Source organism: Littorina saxatilis, linkage group LG5, assembly GCF_037325665.1.
Source record: "Littorina saxatilis isolate snail1 linkage group LG5, US_GU_Lsax_2.0, whole genome shotgun sequence".
Classification (NCBI taxonomy): domain Eukaryota; kingdom Metazoa; phylum Mollusca; class Gastropoda; order Littorinimorpha; family Littorinidae; genus Littorina; species Littorina saxatilis.
The window spans coordinates 37,382,416-37,397,677 of NC_090249.1; the positions used below are offsets into that span (position 1 = coordinate 37,382,416).

The 15,262-nt window shown below is 41.4% G+C and overlaps 1 protein-coding gene across 1 annotated transcript in view; it reads left to right on the top strand.

The window, feature by feature from the left end:
* Positions 1–936: 936 nt before the first annotated feature.
* Positions 937–15,262, top strand: part of LOC138967046 (cysteine protease ATG4D-like) — a 36,515-nt gene continuing 22,189 nt past the window's right edge. Inside the window, exons 1-7 of the mRNA XM_070339504.1 lie at positions 937–1,848; positions 2,472–2,555; positions 3,320–3,550; positions 5,996–6,182; positions 8,428–8,504; positions 9,814–10,158; positions 10,796–10,872. Of these exons, the coding sequence (XP_070195605.1) occupies positions 1,032–1,848; positions 2,472–2,555; positions 3,320–3,550; positions 5,996–6,182; positions 8,428–8,504; positions 9,814–10,158; positions 10,796–10,872 (1,818 nt within the window). The 5' untranslated portion in view covers positions 937–1,031. The remainder of the gene's footprint in view (positions 1,849–2,471; positions 2,556–3,319; positions 3,551–5,995; positions 6,183–8,427; positions 8,505–9,813; positions 10,159–10,795; positions 10,873–15,262) is intronic.

Below are 15,262 nucleotides of genomic sequence, written 5' to 3' on the forward strand. Positions count from 1 at the left end.
GATGATGATGATCATGATGATGATGATGTAAATTAAAGGGGAACGATTACTGAAAAAAGCCATCATCGCATGTACAACAACAACAACAACAACAACAACCGTGACAACAACAAGCGTTGAGATGAAAACTGAGTAGAACTGAGAAGAGGGGGATCGAGCCGCGGGTCAGTCATAGCTATAGTCTGTGCTTGCAAAAACTGTTGGCTGTTTGAATTGGATATATAAACACGGTAAATGAGACCGTGCCCGCCCGACCTAACCTCGTCATTTCCCGTGTATGTTATATTTCGCATGCACTGTTTAGACTATCAAATCGTGTATGCCGCCCCAGACTGCACTGTGGTAGCAACAAAACTGGGACAGTCCCTTTCTCCCCTCCCCTCCCTCCCCTCTCCTCCCTCGAGCCAGATACAAATAATCTTTTACCCTCGTAAAATAAAGAATTGTCATTGTCATTGTCATTGTCCCTCCACCCTCGCAAGAAGGGTAAAGCGGCGATCGGAATTCCCCTGGAAGGGAGAACTCATTATGCAGTTTGGTTATCTTCAGGTTGCAATGCCTTCACCTTGAGGCTTGACTGTTCACATACGCCTAACTTTTCCAGTTTTTTTGTTTGCGTGCCCAGTCATTCTCTGTCGAATTTGTTTCACATTCAAGTTGAATTACCTACTCACGGTCTTACACTGCCGAGTTAAACGGACACTTAGTTATAGATGAGTCAGTGAGTGATGCTTGACCGGCATGCTATTGTCACTTGATGTCCGCTCTCAAGTTGTTCCGATCTTTTTGCTTCAGTTTATTTGGAGAGCAGCTTCAAAAACGGATTTTGAAGTGAAACATGACCTTAGTTTAATCAGTTTTCTTCGTTTCGTCTTGGGGCTCGTTAAATAACCGTTACTCATTTTTCATTAACAATTCGATCATGTGACATTGACGATTTTAAAAGATGGCTGACTTTTGTTTTGGTTGGTCGGCGTGTGACATCAGAAGTAGTTTTTGCACATGATGGTTATGCCATTCGATTCAAAACGATGGCTGCTGCCAACACAGTAGGGCACTACAACTATGTGTCAAGTGATAAAAGTGGATCTTGCTCGGACGATGTTTTATCGTTGGATTCTTGGTCGGAAAAGCTGGACGCTTCGGCTTCGATTGAGAGGCAAACAGAAATAGAGGCAAAACATCGAGAGTTTACTGCTGGGAGTGGGAGTGCAAACGGGAGTGGAAGATCGAGGTACAGTCACCCCATTACGGCTCGAAAACCGACACCCTCGGACGTGATGAAGGAGAAGTCTACGTTTCTTCGATCGGTGCCGCCTGCATCAAAACAGCCAGCATCCGAAAGCCGAACTGACACAATCCAAACAATATCCGGTAATGTACATGGCCGAGAACACCCTCATACTTCCTTATCGTCTCATCGAAGATCAGTTTCGTCAACGTCTTCTGACTCTGAGTCAAGCCCTGTACATTCTCCCAGACACAACATGAGGGATCCTTCACCGTCCCAAAGAATTCCTCAAACAGGTCCAGGAGCACATGGGCCTCACCATGTCCAGTTTGTCCATCACCTGCGGCCGCATTATCAGTCCTCACCAGTCCACAGAGGATCACCCGGTCGTCCAGTATCATCTGGAACCAACAGGACTCAGCCACCTCACCAGCTGTTCAATTTTCACCATGAAAACGACGGGGCTCACGATAGGGGCGTTCCATATTATTCCGGCCAGTTTGCACACCAGAACAATTATGCTGTTGGAAATAATGCTCCTATTGACCAGATCTTTGAGCGGGAAGGAGAAAAAATTAAAACAAAGATGAAATCCATGTGGAATAATGTCAAATACGGTAAGAGAACTTCAATACAATCATTGACAAGATTCAGTTCTGGGTACAATAAAGGCCTCTTGAAGTTGAAGAGTGTCTTGTCCATATATATATATAGTAAGTGCAGCACTCAACTTATTAAGCTCTCAAGGGTTTCAAAGATTGTTGTAGTTCTGGTTTATGTCAACGCTTAGGGGTTTTGTAACCTTATCGACCCAATTGACTGATAAAAACAGAAGTAATGTGCTCTATTTAAATAAAAAGAAAACACACCAGTAACAAGGTTAGGTACGTTTATATCTATAATCAATATTTCGTTTTTATAAAATATAATGTAATATGCTCTAGTATAATTCGGCCTCTGAAATTTTAAAAGACAAATCAATAACACTGTATCACTATAAGTATAACTATAACTGTCATTCTTTCCTGAAAATATTTAGTTTCCAATATCTGCAATGAGTATAGGTTCTTGATTGTATATGTTTATGACTTATCAAAGAATATATATGTGAACATGTATCTTTATGATCAATATATGTAGTTTGTTCTGTGTACTTGTTTTTTTGTCCTGTTTTTCTTTTGATGACAATTGACATGTGTTAACTGTGTTTATTTGGTTTTATTTAATCACATTCACACAGGTTGGACTCTCAAGACCAAGACTTCATTCAAGTACGACAGTCCCATCTTTTTGTTGGGACGATGCTACCATAGGAGAGCAGAAGGTGAGTTAATTTTTTTTATTTCCTTTTTTTCTCTTCTCATAATTTGCATAATGATAAATCATAAAACAGATAGATTGCCAACATTCCAAAATTCAGAATAAAAAAACAACCAAGGTAGGTAACTGGCACATTTATTATTGACAAAACAAAAGTATCCATTTACTAGTAATAATAAACGTTTGTCAATAATAAACATTCAAATTAGCTATCATTGTTGGATTTTGATTTTCATTTACATAACTTTATTGTCCCATCACAGGGAAATTCAGGTCGTTACCTCCCAGTGGAAAGCTAGCAGCAACAGAGTCACGCTACCCAGGTGTGTGCGTGTTTAGGTGTAATCAGCCACCTGCACCTATGGCAGAATGACCGAGGTCTTTTATGTGCCACATGGATTACTGTCTCTGAGTTTGCACATAAAGTTGACCCGTCTCGGCCAGGATTCGAAGACTTTAAACATGTATAAAATGTATCTGACTAAACCATGTCTCTGTATTTGTGACGGAGTACATGTAATGTATGGAACTTTAATTTTTATACTCATACTCATATCATAGGTTTACACGATTGTGTAAGGTTACAGGCACAATGTGAATTTCTCAAATTTTTTGGACAATGTCTAACTAAATGAACCAACATCTAACTCTAAGTTAAGAATCCCTCCATTTTAGAACTCTTTTTTTAGATTTGCTTCCAGATCCTAAGTAAGGTGGGGCCACTATTTGTTGCCCAGAATAAAAGTGTTGGATTCCTGTATTCTACAGAAGGAGACGATCAAGCCCTGGAACCAGTGCCACCACAGCAAACACAGTACAAAGTGTCAGCGCTGGACGAGTTCCAGAAAGATTTCACCAGTCGCCTCTGGTTCACATACCGCCGAGAGTTTTCCCCTATCGGCAGTGCAAAGATGACGACAGACTGCGGCTGGGGGTGCATGATGCGCAGCGGACAGATGATGATGGCGCAGGGTCTGGTCGAACATTTTCTCGGTCGAGGTGAGACTTGGCCATTGCACTTTTATCCTTTAACAACTTCTTTTCCCAGGGCGCCCAATATCGTCTGCTCCTGTTCGAGAACCCCATATATGTAGATCCTGGAATGCACAGAAATGCCCGCTAGGTATCATGCTACCGTAACCTTCTGACTGTCGCATCCTCACCATTCCACACACCAAAACCAAAACATACGGACAACGCACTTTTACTTTCTGCGCACCCACACAATGGAATTCTCTCCCCTTTCACATCCGCCACTCTCAGTCACCCCAAGCATTCAAACGAGCACTTAAAACGCACCTCTTCAAGAAATACAACCCCTGATTTTGTTTTCTCAGTCCATCAGTAGGCTACATGTAGTGTATTTGTTGTTTTAGTGATAATGTGATAATGTATATATATATATAAACATCTAGGGCTGTTTTCAGTATTGTTGATAACATGTTCTGTTTGATTAAGGGTATTCAGCTGGTATTTCCTTGTTTTCACTACCTATTTTATTCATGTTTTTATTACTTAGTTAGTGGAAGAATCTTTTGTAATGTATGTTTGATGGTGTATGCTTTTAATTAAGCGTTGCTGACTATGAATGTAGATGTAAATGCTTGTATAACTGTGTTTTAATTTTAAATGTGTCAAGCGCAAAGAGCATAATTGTAAAGTTATGATGTTGCGCTATATAAATGCTCATTTATTATTATTATTATTATTATTTTTGATTTCATATTCCTACAATGCAGTATGGTGCATTTTTATTTGTGTTTCCATCAATTTCCTGTGAAGTTAGAGCATTTACAGTTCCAACAAATTTGCTTTTGTTTCTTTGCTAAGATTTGCTGAAGTTTGAATTTGACGCAGTTGCTTCCCATGTCATGCGAATTGCATAGGATGCAGCATTATTCGATAGGGGAGGCAAAGGGTTTAAGCCAGGTATTCAACGAAGCTGATGTGTAAGAAAGCATGCCCATCTTTCAAACTTTTTCTTTTTTTTCAGTAATCATTAACTTGATCGTTTTCAGGGAAGTTCTCCTGAGGTGATCTTGTTTGTTTGTTTGTTTGTTCATGGGGTCAAACTCCCACGGCTTTTACATGTATGACCGTTTTTACCCCGCCATTTAGGCAGCCATACGCCGCTTTCGGAGGAAGCATGCTGGGTATTTTCGTGTTTCTATAACCCACCGAACTCTGACATGGATTACAGGATCTTTTTCGTGCGCACTTGGTCTTGTGCTTGCGTATACACACGTGGGTGTTCGGACACCGAGGAGAGTCTGCACACAAAGTTGACTCTGGGAAATAAATCTCTCGCCGAACGTGGGGACGAACTCATGCTGACAGCGGCCAACTGGATACAAATCCAGCGCGCTACCGACTGAGCTACATCCCCGCCCGCTGAGGTGATCTAAGCATAACTTGCTCTATAAAGCAGAAAAAGTAATTTGAATTGCCATTCCTGTTACAGACCAAACTCACAAGGTGTGTTTTATTTACATCAGATGTACTGTATTACACTAGAATCTTATTTACAAGGAAAACATTGGCGGGTTTGAGTATGAAAATAACAGGATACGGTAGCCTAAAAGAGTGGCAGAAAGCAGGTACATTGTATTTTTTTGACCAAACACTCAAATTAAAAAACAAAGGATTACTGTACTCACCGATGCAAGAACGACACAAGACGATACGAATTTTCTTGTGTCGTTCTTGTATCGGTGAGTACAGTAATCCTTTGTTTTTTAACTTTGTTCATCTTACCACAGTCACTTCGTTGTTTAGATTTTAAACACTAAAATGTAAAATTGTGCACACTTTTTGAGCTTATCCCAATCAATAAGTGCCACTTTAAGTAAATCTTTGCATTGAATTGAATTGATAAAATGACTTCTGTGGGGTATTAAATATGATACAGTGGAATTCCCCTTTTCAGACACACACCCACCCCCCCCCCCCCCCCCCCCCACCCCCTCCAATTTAAGACTTCCCCCCTTTTAAATCCTTTCTTTTTCAGATATTCAGTTCATAACCTCTGTAGACTTTTTTTTCCATTTTAAGATTCTGTCCTTTTTAAGGTCTGATTTTCTCAGATTTTTGTAGGTTTTAAAATGGGGGTTTGACTGTAATAATCAATGGAGAGTGAGCTTGGAATTTATAACAATGAAGTTTAAGATTACCCACATACCGTTTTGCCTTTCAATCCTTATGCACATGCGTTCACAGACACATTGGTATTAAACTCCTGTGCCCTTTTCATTAGACTTCTCCTTTTTTTGATTCCGCTACTCTCACTTCCACTAAAATTCTTGTCTGCCATCCCAAGCTATTCCTACAGATCTCCCAGCATTGAGTTAACCCCCTTTCCCTCTAACAGTCCCCCACCAACCCCCTTAGTTAGCCTGAATTTCTCTGACCCAAGTGAACACATTTTCTTTTTCATTTCTGTTTCAGACTGGAAAGTGTACAGTGAGCAGAAACCAGAGGACCTGGCGTTCTACCGTGAAATTATCCGCTGGTTCGGGGACCACCCGTCGGACAAGATGCCGTTCTCGTTACATCGCCTCGTAGAACTGGGCACCTCTGTGGGCAAAATGCCTGGTGACTGGTATGGACCTGCCTCTGTCGCCCACATCTTCAGGTATGGATCAACTTCAATGCCTACCAGTTTATAATTAATAAAGTGGAACCCCTGTTTAAGTCCTTCCCCCCCCCCCCCCGATTGAAGACTCCCTCCCTTTTCTGTTTTCTCAGATTTTTTGTTCATAGCCTGTGTAAATTTTAAGACTCCCTCCTTTTTTTTTGGTCTTAAAAGGGAGTTTTCACTGTAATTATTTGAGGAGAAAAAAGAACAAACAAATCTTTTGACTAAAACATGTCTTTATCACTGAATTAGTTTTAAATGTTGTTCCTTGACTGACTCACTGCTAGCAAGGGCCATGATAACATGTTCTTTCTTTAACTCATTCAAGGCGCGTCTAAATTTCCCCTGTGTTCCCTGCCAGCGCGCGATTTAGAGCCATTTTGAAAAAAATATAAAAAATCAACAACACAAGATAACCTTACATACCTTTATGTTTTTGCAAAGTTTGGAACTTACTCTTTTAGAAAATATAAGAAACATTTGAAAGTACATATCTTTTGTTGTCTTCATATCCAGGCAAAATATCCTATTTGAAGCAAAAAAACCCAAACTTTTTTGTTCTTGAATGAAACACCAGTAACTCACTGTTGCAGTACTTTTTCTCACAAAATCAAGCTGATATGCACTGTTTCAAATGGCAAGAGTGTTGCTGGTGAATCAGAAACAAAAATTACTGTTAAATAGACTTGAACTGGTGAGTGTCAAGCATAATCGAGGCGCGTCTAAATTGTTAAATTGTCCCTGTGTTCCCTCAAATCGCACGATTTTGACCCATTTAAAAAAATAAAAAAAAATCAACAACACAAAATAACCTTACCTACCTTACATTTTTGCAAAATTTGAAACTTGCTCTTTTTGAAAATATATGAAACATTTGAAAGAACATACCTTTTGTTGTCTTCACATCCAGTCAAACTACCTCTTTGAAGCAAAAAACAAACAACTTTCTACGTCATGGGTTCATCATACACAATGTCATGATCGACACTTTCATTGCCCGAATCATCACCCAAATTATCGTCCATTGGCACAAACTCGTCACCAGAATCTAAAATATCATCTCCACTATCATCATCACTAAGGTCAAGATCAGAACCGTACTGAATAACAAGTTCTAGCACTCTTTTCAAGTTACTACGTCTTGTCAGCAGAACGATCCGCCATCTTGGAAAAGTCAAAACACGTGGGTCGCACATCGTCAACAAAATCAAATTAATCCCAACAATTGAAGGGAAGGAACTGTTTACAGTGAATGGTTCCACTGTAGACAGATAGAAGTTTATTGCGGGGGTTGTTTCCCTTGGTCAGCAGGGCCGTTTACACCGTTACAAATTCGTGATATCCGTCGGAACTAAACTACAGACATGCGTGCAACGCTAAACACAGGTGTCGGAATTCCAATTCCGATACACAGCGAATGAGTTAAAAGATGTTTTGGGTACGTTTTCTGACTGTCTGTTGGTAATGGAATGTTACATATTGAAAGTACAAGTTTATTAATTAGTATTAGAGCTTACTACTTTGAATTAGACAGAATCCTGGCTTTTGTTTTGGTGGATGAATATCTGGGGTTGTGTGCTTTATTAGGTAACATGAGCTTGAGGGAAAAAAAGACGATTTTAGATGTTGTGTGCATGAGTGCTGTTGAAGACCGCTGACCGGTTCCTTCATTAGTTTATGCCTGTCTGTGTTTATCGTTGCTCAAAGTATGGTAGTTATAGTACTCTTGTTCACTCCAGATCACACAGACATTCATGTAATTTTATATTTTACATGAAATGAATTTGACTAATAATGAGGAATTTAGACTTACGCTCAGCCATTTAGTTTTATTTGCCCCTGAATGACCTCGAGGATCAACTAGATAGGACCCGAACACAGGGTCTCATAGGTAGAATTTTAAACAAATTTCAATTTCAGCCAATCTGACTCAGCGGTTGGTTCCCACCCAGTTAGGCAAACTTTCTCATGCACAGAACTATTACTAACTAGGGGAGGCAGTTCACAGTGCAATGCTACCCTTCTCTTGACAAATGGTCTCCCTTTACCAATTTCATTTCTTCCACTGCTCTCAAATGTTCATTTGGATCGAGTTGTTTTATTATTTATTAGTTTATTAATATATTGTGGATTCAGTTTGTATCACGTGGGAATGCATTTCAATTCAGTCTGTGCATAATTAGCTTTAAGAGTTATGTTTTTCAGTTACTTTAATTAACTGTGTAATATTTTTCCTCTCCAGAGATGCAATGGACAAGGCCCATGCTTCACTGCCTATTCTGAGTGATATCTGTGTATATGTGGCACAAGACTGCACACGTGAGTATTCAGGCTATCATAGTTTTTGTTTGTTGGGCTTGATGGTTTTGCTTTTTTGAGAATGTACTTGATTGTCAGAAATCAACTTCATGGAAAATGTAAGCTTTTCAAACGAAGGAAGTTTTTGCAATTTTATCAGTAATGGTGGTACAGTGGTACTTGCGATGTGTGGCCCCTCCGATGAGAGGACACCTCCCTTGAAAGGACACCTTCTGACGTACCTTTACAGGGGTCGACACTAACTTATTTGGCCTGGGGCCACACTGGCCCCAGAGATGGAAATTGCTGGGGCGGAAAACAAAAATCTGGGGCCCACTCTCAGTATTCACGTGCGGCAATGCATTGTCTGTTTTTCTTCATCGTACTGAAGCCAGGGAAATTCTTTCAACCATTTGACATTGAAATTACGACAGCGCTTCGCGCTTTTGGCTGCATCGGTCTCCTTTTTTTGTTTCTCTCCACCCTGTTCTTCATCTTCATTTCCATGTCTTTTTACACCAGGGATGTGTCGCCACATTTTGCGTTTGGCATTTGAAGGCGATACTTATCTCTCACGCTAAAGAGCGCAATCTGGGAGTTATTTCCCTTGCGGCATTGTCCTTCGACGATTTCAATGGTTTTTTTTTCTTGACTGCGTCACAAATTTCAGTGACGACTTTGACTGGCGATTTTTAGTGATTGGCTCTGGCATTAGAATTTTCGGTTTGTCATTGTTGGAATTTATCCTGGGGCGGAGTGGGCCCCAAGCTTCGGCAATGTTTGGGGCGGAACACAAAACTCTGGGGCGTTCCGCCCCCCACCCCCGCTAATGTCGAACCCTGCTTTATCTTTTACTTCTAACAAAATATACCTGTCATGACAGGCCACCTGCAATGTAGGGACTCTTTTGTCTGGTTCCAAGGGTGTCCTTTCATCACAGGTACCACTGTATTAGAATGCAACAACGATAAAAAATGTCTCCCTGTTGACATGTGTGAATTTAGGTGTCACACTGTGTAAGCCCATATGTGTGTGTCCCTGGAGCAATTTTTTGATTAGTGCTTTTGTGAACAAGAAACAATTAACAAGTGGCTCTATCCCATCCCCCCCCCTTTCCCCGTCGCGATATAACCTTGAACGGTTGAAAACGACGTTAAACACCAAATAAAGAAAGAAAGAAAGAAAGATATGTGTGTGTTTTAGAAAGATTGAAGGTCACGCCCTAAATCACATGTACTGTATGTTTCTAAAGACATGTTTTTGTCATGTGTGTGTGTGTGTGAATCTGAAGACACACAATCTTCAAAGCTCTTTCCTTGTTTGCTTTCAGTCTACCTGGAAGACCTGAAAAAAATCATGACCAGTCACTCGCGAACAAACTCGCAGATCAGTACAGGCTCGGTCGAAAGTGACGGCCTGCACGCAACGGCATCGTCAGCACACCCCCATCAACAACATCCACCCCACCACCACCAACACCAGAGGGCCAGTAGGTCTGACAGCGCAACAGAAGGAAAAGTTCGCTCTGTACTCATCCTGGTACCCATGCGACTGGGCGGAGAGACGCTGAACGAGATTTACATCCCCTGTGTGCGGTCCATGCTAGCCAACGATTTCTGTCTGGGCATCATCGGCGGAAGACCTAAGCACTCTCTCTACTTTGTGGGCTGGCAAGGTCAGGAAAGATAGTTTTTTTGTTTTTGTTTTTTCTGTTTGTGCTGCTTGTGGTGAATTATTTATGAATAGGTCAGTGTTAAGCTATAGACCAAAGCACTCTCTCTTCTTTGTGGGCTGGCAAGATAAGGAAATATACATGTTTTTTGTTTTGTTTTGTTTTGTCTGTTCGAGCTGCTTGTGGTGTATTATCTATGAATAGCTTAGTGTTACGCCAATGATATTTTTGTGTATGTATGTCTATATATGTATACATGTATGTATGTATATATGTATACATGTATGTATGCATGTATATATGTATACATGTATGTATGTATGCATGTACGTATGTATGTATGTATGTATAAATGTATGTATGAATGTATGTATGTATGCATGTATAAGTGACTGTTTCTTCAACATTTAGTGTGTGTGTGAGTGTGTGCACACATGTACGTGTGTCAGTCTATCTTTGCTTCCTTTTAGTGCATTATGTTCGTCCCTGGCTCATAACTAGATGCATGGGTTTTCAGCTTGGAACATGGGTGCACTGTTTACGTTCTGATGGTGTAAAAGAGCATGATCAGCCCATGCAACTGAAGAAATGTTCAAATTAATCAAGTTTCAACATGTGTGTGTTTGTGTGTTCATTGCAGATGACAAGCTGATATACTTAGATCCTCACTACTGTCAGGATACTGTGGATACGACACAGTCTCACTACCCGATACAGGTAAGTTATCACTCGCATGTACTTCCAGTTCCACACACACAGGCATGCAGGCACGCACGCACACACATTGACACACACACACACTCGCTCTCTCTCATGCACACATACCAAAACACACACACGCACACACATGAAAATCGAAGTATTAACACATTATGTCCACTCTTTTTTTACACACATTATATCCATATGAGCTGGAAAGAAATGCCGCAATGCACAAGGAAAAATAAGAAAGGTTGTACCATTAAATGAAGGTAAAACAAGTGGTTATTAGTGAATTGATTATTGGTACAAGCAATAATAAATTAAAACAAGACTGCACTTCGTGATTCTTACTCAAGACTTATTTACTCCCAGACCCACGTGTTGCTGCTTACCATTTCATTTACACTCACTGACAAATAAACAGTGCCTGTTGTAAGTTAGCCTCGTTTCAGAAACAACTATTCTGAAGGAGATGGGGGCGGGGATGGAGGGATGGCTTGGTGGCGGGGGCTTGGTTAACAGTGATACTGCATAGGATTGTCTGTCTGGCTGGTGTGTCACACTTAAATCTGCCTGACGTTTTGTACCAGTAAAGATAATTTTATTTTAATAAAACATGTTGTGTTCTTTTGTCCACAAAGTTAGCTTTTTTGACCGAAGGCCAAGGTCATAACTAAGAGTTAACTGTTGGAAGATTGGCATTAGATTATCAGGGTTCGTACAGGTCATGGAAAACCTGGAAAGTCATGGAATTTGATTTTTAATTTTCCAGGCCTGGAAAGTCATGGAATTTCAATTCAAGTCATGGAAAGTCATGGAATTTAACAAAAATAAGAAAGAAAGAAAAATTAACCTTTAGCACGCCAGCGGCGATTTTCGTTGCCCCCCCCCCCCCCTTTGCCAGCCAGCAGCGATTTGCGTCGCCAACACAAGGCTTGTTCGTATGACCAATATCTGGTTCGTATAATTGCATACGAGAATAACGGTATTTTTAACGGCACTTGAGCCAAAGCGAGGCTCACTTCCTTCCGTTATCTTGTCGTGTCGTCTGCGCTGCATTTGAGTCGGTTTCGTCGAAGTTTTCTGCTTTTGTTTTTGCATCGATAAAGTACTTTAGCGCTTCGACAAGCAAGATGGAGGATGATGAGTTTGAAACTTTCTTTCGAGTTGTTTCTTGACAACAAAAAGTATGCGGAATTGGAACGAATTACCGAGGAAGATGAACTGTGTATCACGGTGAAAAAAATGACAGTTCGTCAAGTCACAGTGACGGTTACAAAACGGAATTTACGAAAGTGCAGATGGATACAAACAGTGGCTGGTCCAGTTTAGTGAAATGACAGGACCAGCAAACATTACCGATAATCTGACTGCGTAGCAAATGCTTGACTTGCTTGTCGAAGAGACACTGCGTAGAAACTGACTCAAATTCAGTGCAAAGCAAGCCAGTGTCAAAACTGGCAGTGACAAGATGTAAAAAGTGTGCGTGTTCGGAAATGGCGAGCTGTGGATCTAGTCATGGAAAATGTTATTGAGGCTCATGGAAAGTCATGGAAAAGTCATGGAATTTTGTTTCTAAAAACCAGTGGGGACCCTGGATTATGTTAAAAAAAAAAAGACACCTACTCTTTCTCACAATTATTTTAACTAAGCACAAAATCATTGACATTGTGTTAAGCACACAATTAGACCACCTGTATTGTATTGATCAATAGCTAGCTCATTAAAGACACCTGCTATTATTACCTCTGAATGTTAAGCACACAATCTGATACGTTATCTGTATTGACCACAGACCTGGGAACCCATACGATTTCGCCGTATTTTGTACGCATGATTGTCGAGAATACGATCAGTACGGTCAGTGGGAAAAAAATACGACGAGAAAAATTTCTAGACAACTTTTCTTCACACGCCCATCCCGAAGCCGATCCAGTATTCTGTCACATGATTGCAGTTTTTGTCAGTAAATATTGAAAAAAGCATTTGTTTTAAATGTATAGGTAAACTTAATTAACGGTGTGATGGACGCGCATGAGGCATGTTTTAATCATGGATGTTCAAACGCTGTGTGGAGTACGCTCATTTTTCTGAAAATACACCAAGTTTGTTTGAGAATACTCAAAGTGCAAAACAGGGGTTCCCAGGTCTGTGACCAGCATAGCTCATTGAAGCAACAGAAGTATTGGTTTCTTGGAGAATTTCTGTGTTGCACTAGCAATTGATTCATGGCTGTTAATTGCATTTTAACTGTTATCACCAGTGATATTTGGTTGAGCTAGGTTATTATTGAATGGGAAACAGAACATCCATACACCAGTGCATTCCCACTCTTTTTTAAACATAATATGATGTGTACAGTTATTAGTTAATACATGTATTGCACAAACATCTTCCAAAGTTAGAACAATGGAAAGATATACCTGAGAAAGTTAAACAGTTGTGAAGTTACCTGCAACAACACTTTTATAAACCTAAATTACTGCTAACTTAAACGAAAAACTTGTAAAGAAGATACATGGTACATCACATATAACAAGAGGCGAAGCCTTCAAGGCTCACGTAAGAAATAGACAAACAGTAACACAAACTCAATCACTCCGTCACACATACACACCCACACACACAGTAAGCTTAGGTGACGACTGTGCAAGAAAGAGAGACACTAGATCTAGATCTGTCTGTGTCTGCATGTAGCCTACTTACAGGGACACGACTGCCAAATAGTCTCGGCCCGCTCAAAATAACAATGACCGAGACCACACACACCACGCGAGAGAGAAAGACTACAGGGAGGCATGCCGTCATGATGCATTAATTGACGTCAAACACTTTTGACCGTGACGTAATCTTTTGCGAGCTTTATCCATAGTCTTGGATAACCACTCACACATAGACTCGGAAATGTTAAAGTTTCTACCACAGACATACACACACACGCACACACGCACGCACAAACGCACGCACAGACAGACAAAGTTACGATCGCATAGGCTACACTTACGTGAGCCAAAAATGATCAAACACTGGTAGAAAAGGGCTGCGAGGTACACACACAGAATGTCTAAGATCTGCATCCTGTTGCTTGTCAAGGGATATATATAACTCCCTTAAATGGTCTGATATTTGACGTCAAATATTGCACAATGAGTTATATAAGGGCAAGTAACCGTGTTAACAGGAAATTTAGAGAGAGAGATCAAATCGAGAGAGAGAGAGGGGGGAAGTGGTTGGAGGGAGAGAGAGTACGACAACTCAGCTGAGGAATCATGACGGCCACAACAGTTCTTCTTCATCATCGTTTATGGGCTGAAACTCCCACGTTTTATATACGCGAATATGACCGTTTTTACAGGCAACAATACGCCGCTTTCGGGGGAGTCCACACCAGTATTACGATTGTCACTCCTTGCTTCTGCGACATCTGCGAAAGATCTCCCTGAGGGTGTCACGGAACTTGGACCCCATGTGGAAGTAGATGAAGAAGTTGAGAGAAGAGTTGAGGCAGCGGAAGGTGTTGATGCACTGCCACAGCACGGAGGTCAGGTTGTGGTAGCGGCCGTCGTAGTTGAGGTCCTTGACCAGGAAGGTGGCGATCTGCACCATCAGGATGGGGACCAGGCAGATGATGAACAGGATGGAGGTGGCCACCAGCATCTTGGTCAGGGCCACTTCTTTGGAGGACAGCTTGTTCTTGTTTTCCTGCACACAGAAAATGAAAGGATTTGTGTGTATAATAAGTTTTCTTAAAATGTTATGCCTGTCTCAGCTTGACGGCATTGATGGTGGTGTGGCGCCCCCTCTTCCGCTCTCACCACAACTTCTCCCTCCTCCGACCAACCCCCCCTTCTTCTTTCGCGTTCACTGACCTTGTCGTCGCCAGAGGTCTAGTAGAGGTGTTGGCAGTTGTCAGTCTCCCCAGTCGTGCCTGTCTCAGCTTGACGGCAATAATACATGTGGTTGTCAATGGTTAAAAATCACACCTCCCCCCCCCCTCCCCCCTCCCGTTCCTTTTAACAGTGTCACAAGTTGACCCACCTTATTGTCATCGGATGTCTTGGTGGAGGTGTTGGCAGTGGTCTATCTCAACTGTCATGTCTGTTCAGTGTTGCAGCTTGACGGCAATAATACTGGTGATTGTCAATGGTTCGATGACAATAGCCACCCCCCCCCCCCCCCCCCCCTTCCTTTCCCTTCAACAATAAGTCATAAGTTGACTTGCCTTTTCGCTCTCGGATGTCTTGGTGGAGGTGTTGGCAGTCATCTGTCGCCACAGGCGTGCCTGTCTCAGTTTGATGGCGGTGGTGATGCACCCCCCCACCCCCCCACACTTCTCTCCCCCCCCCCCCCTCCTTCACCTTTTATTTCACGTTCACTGACCTTGTCGTTCTCGGATGTCTTGGTG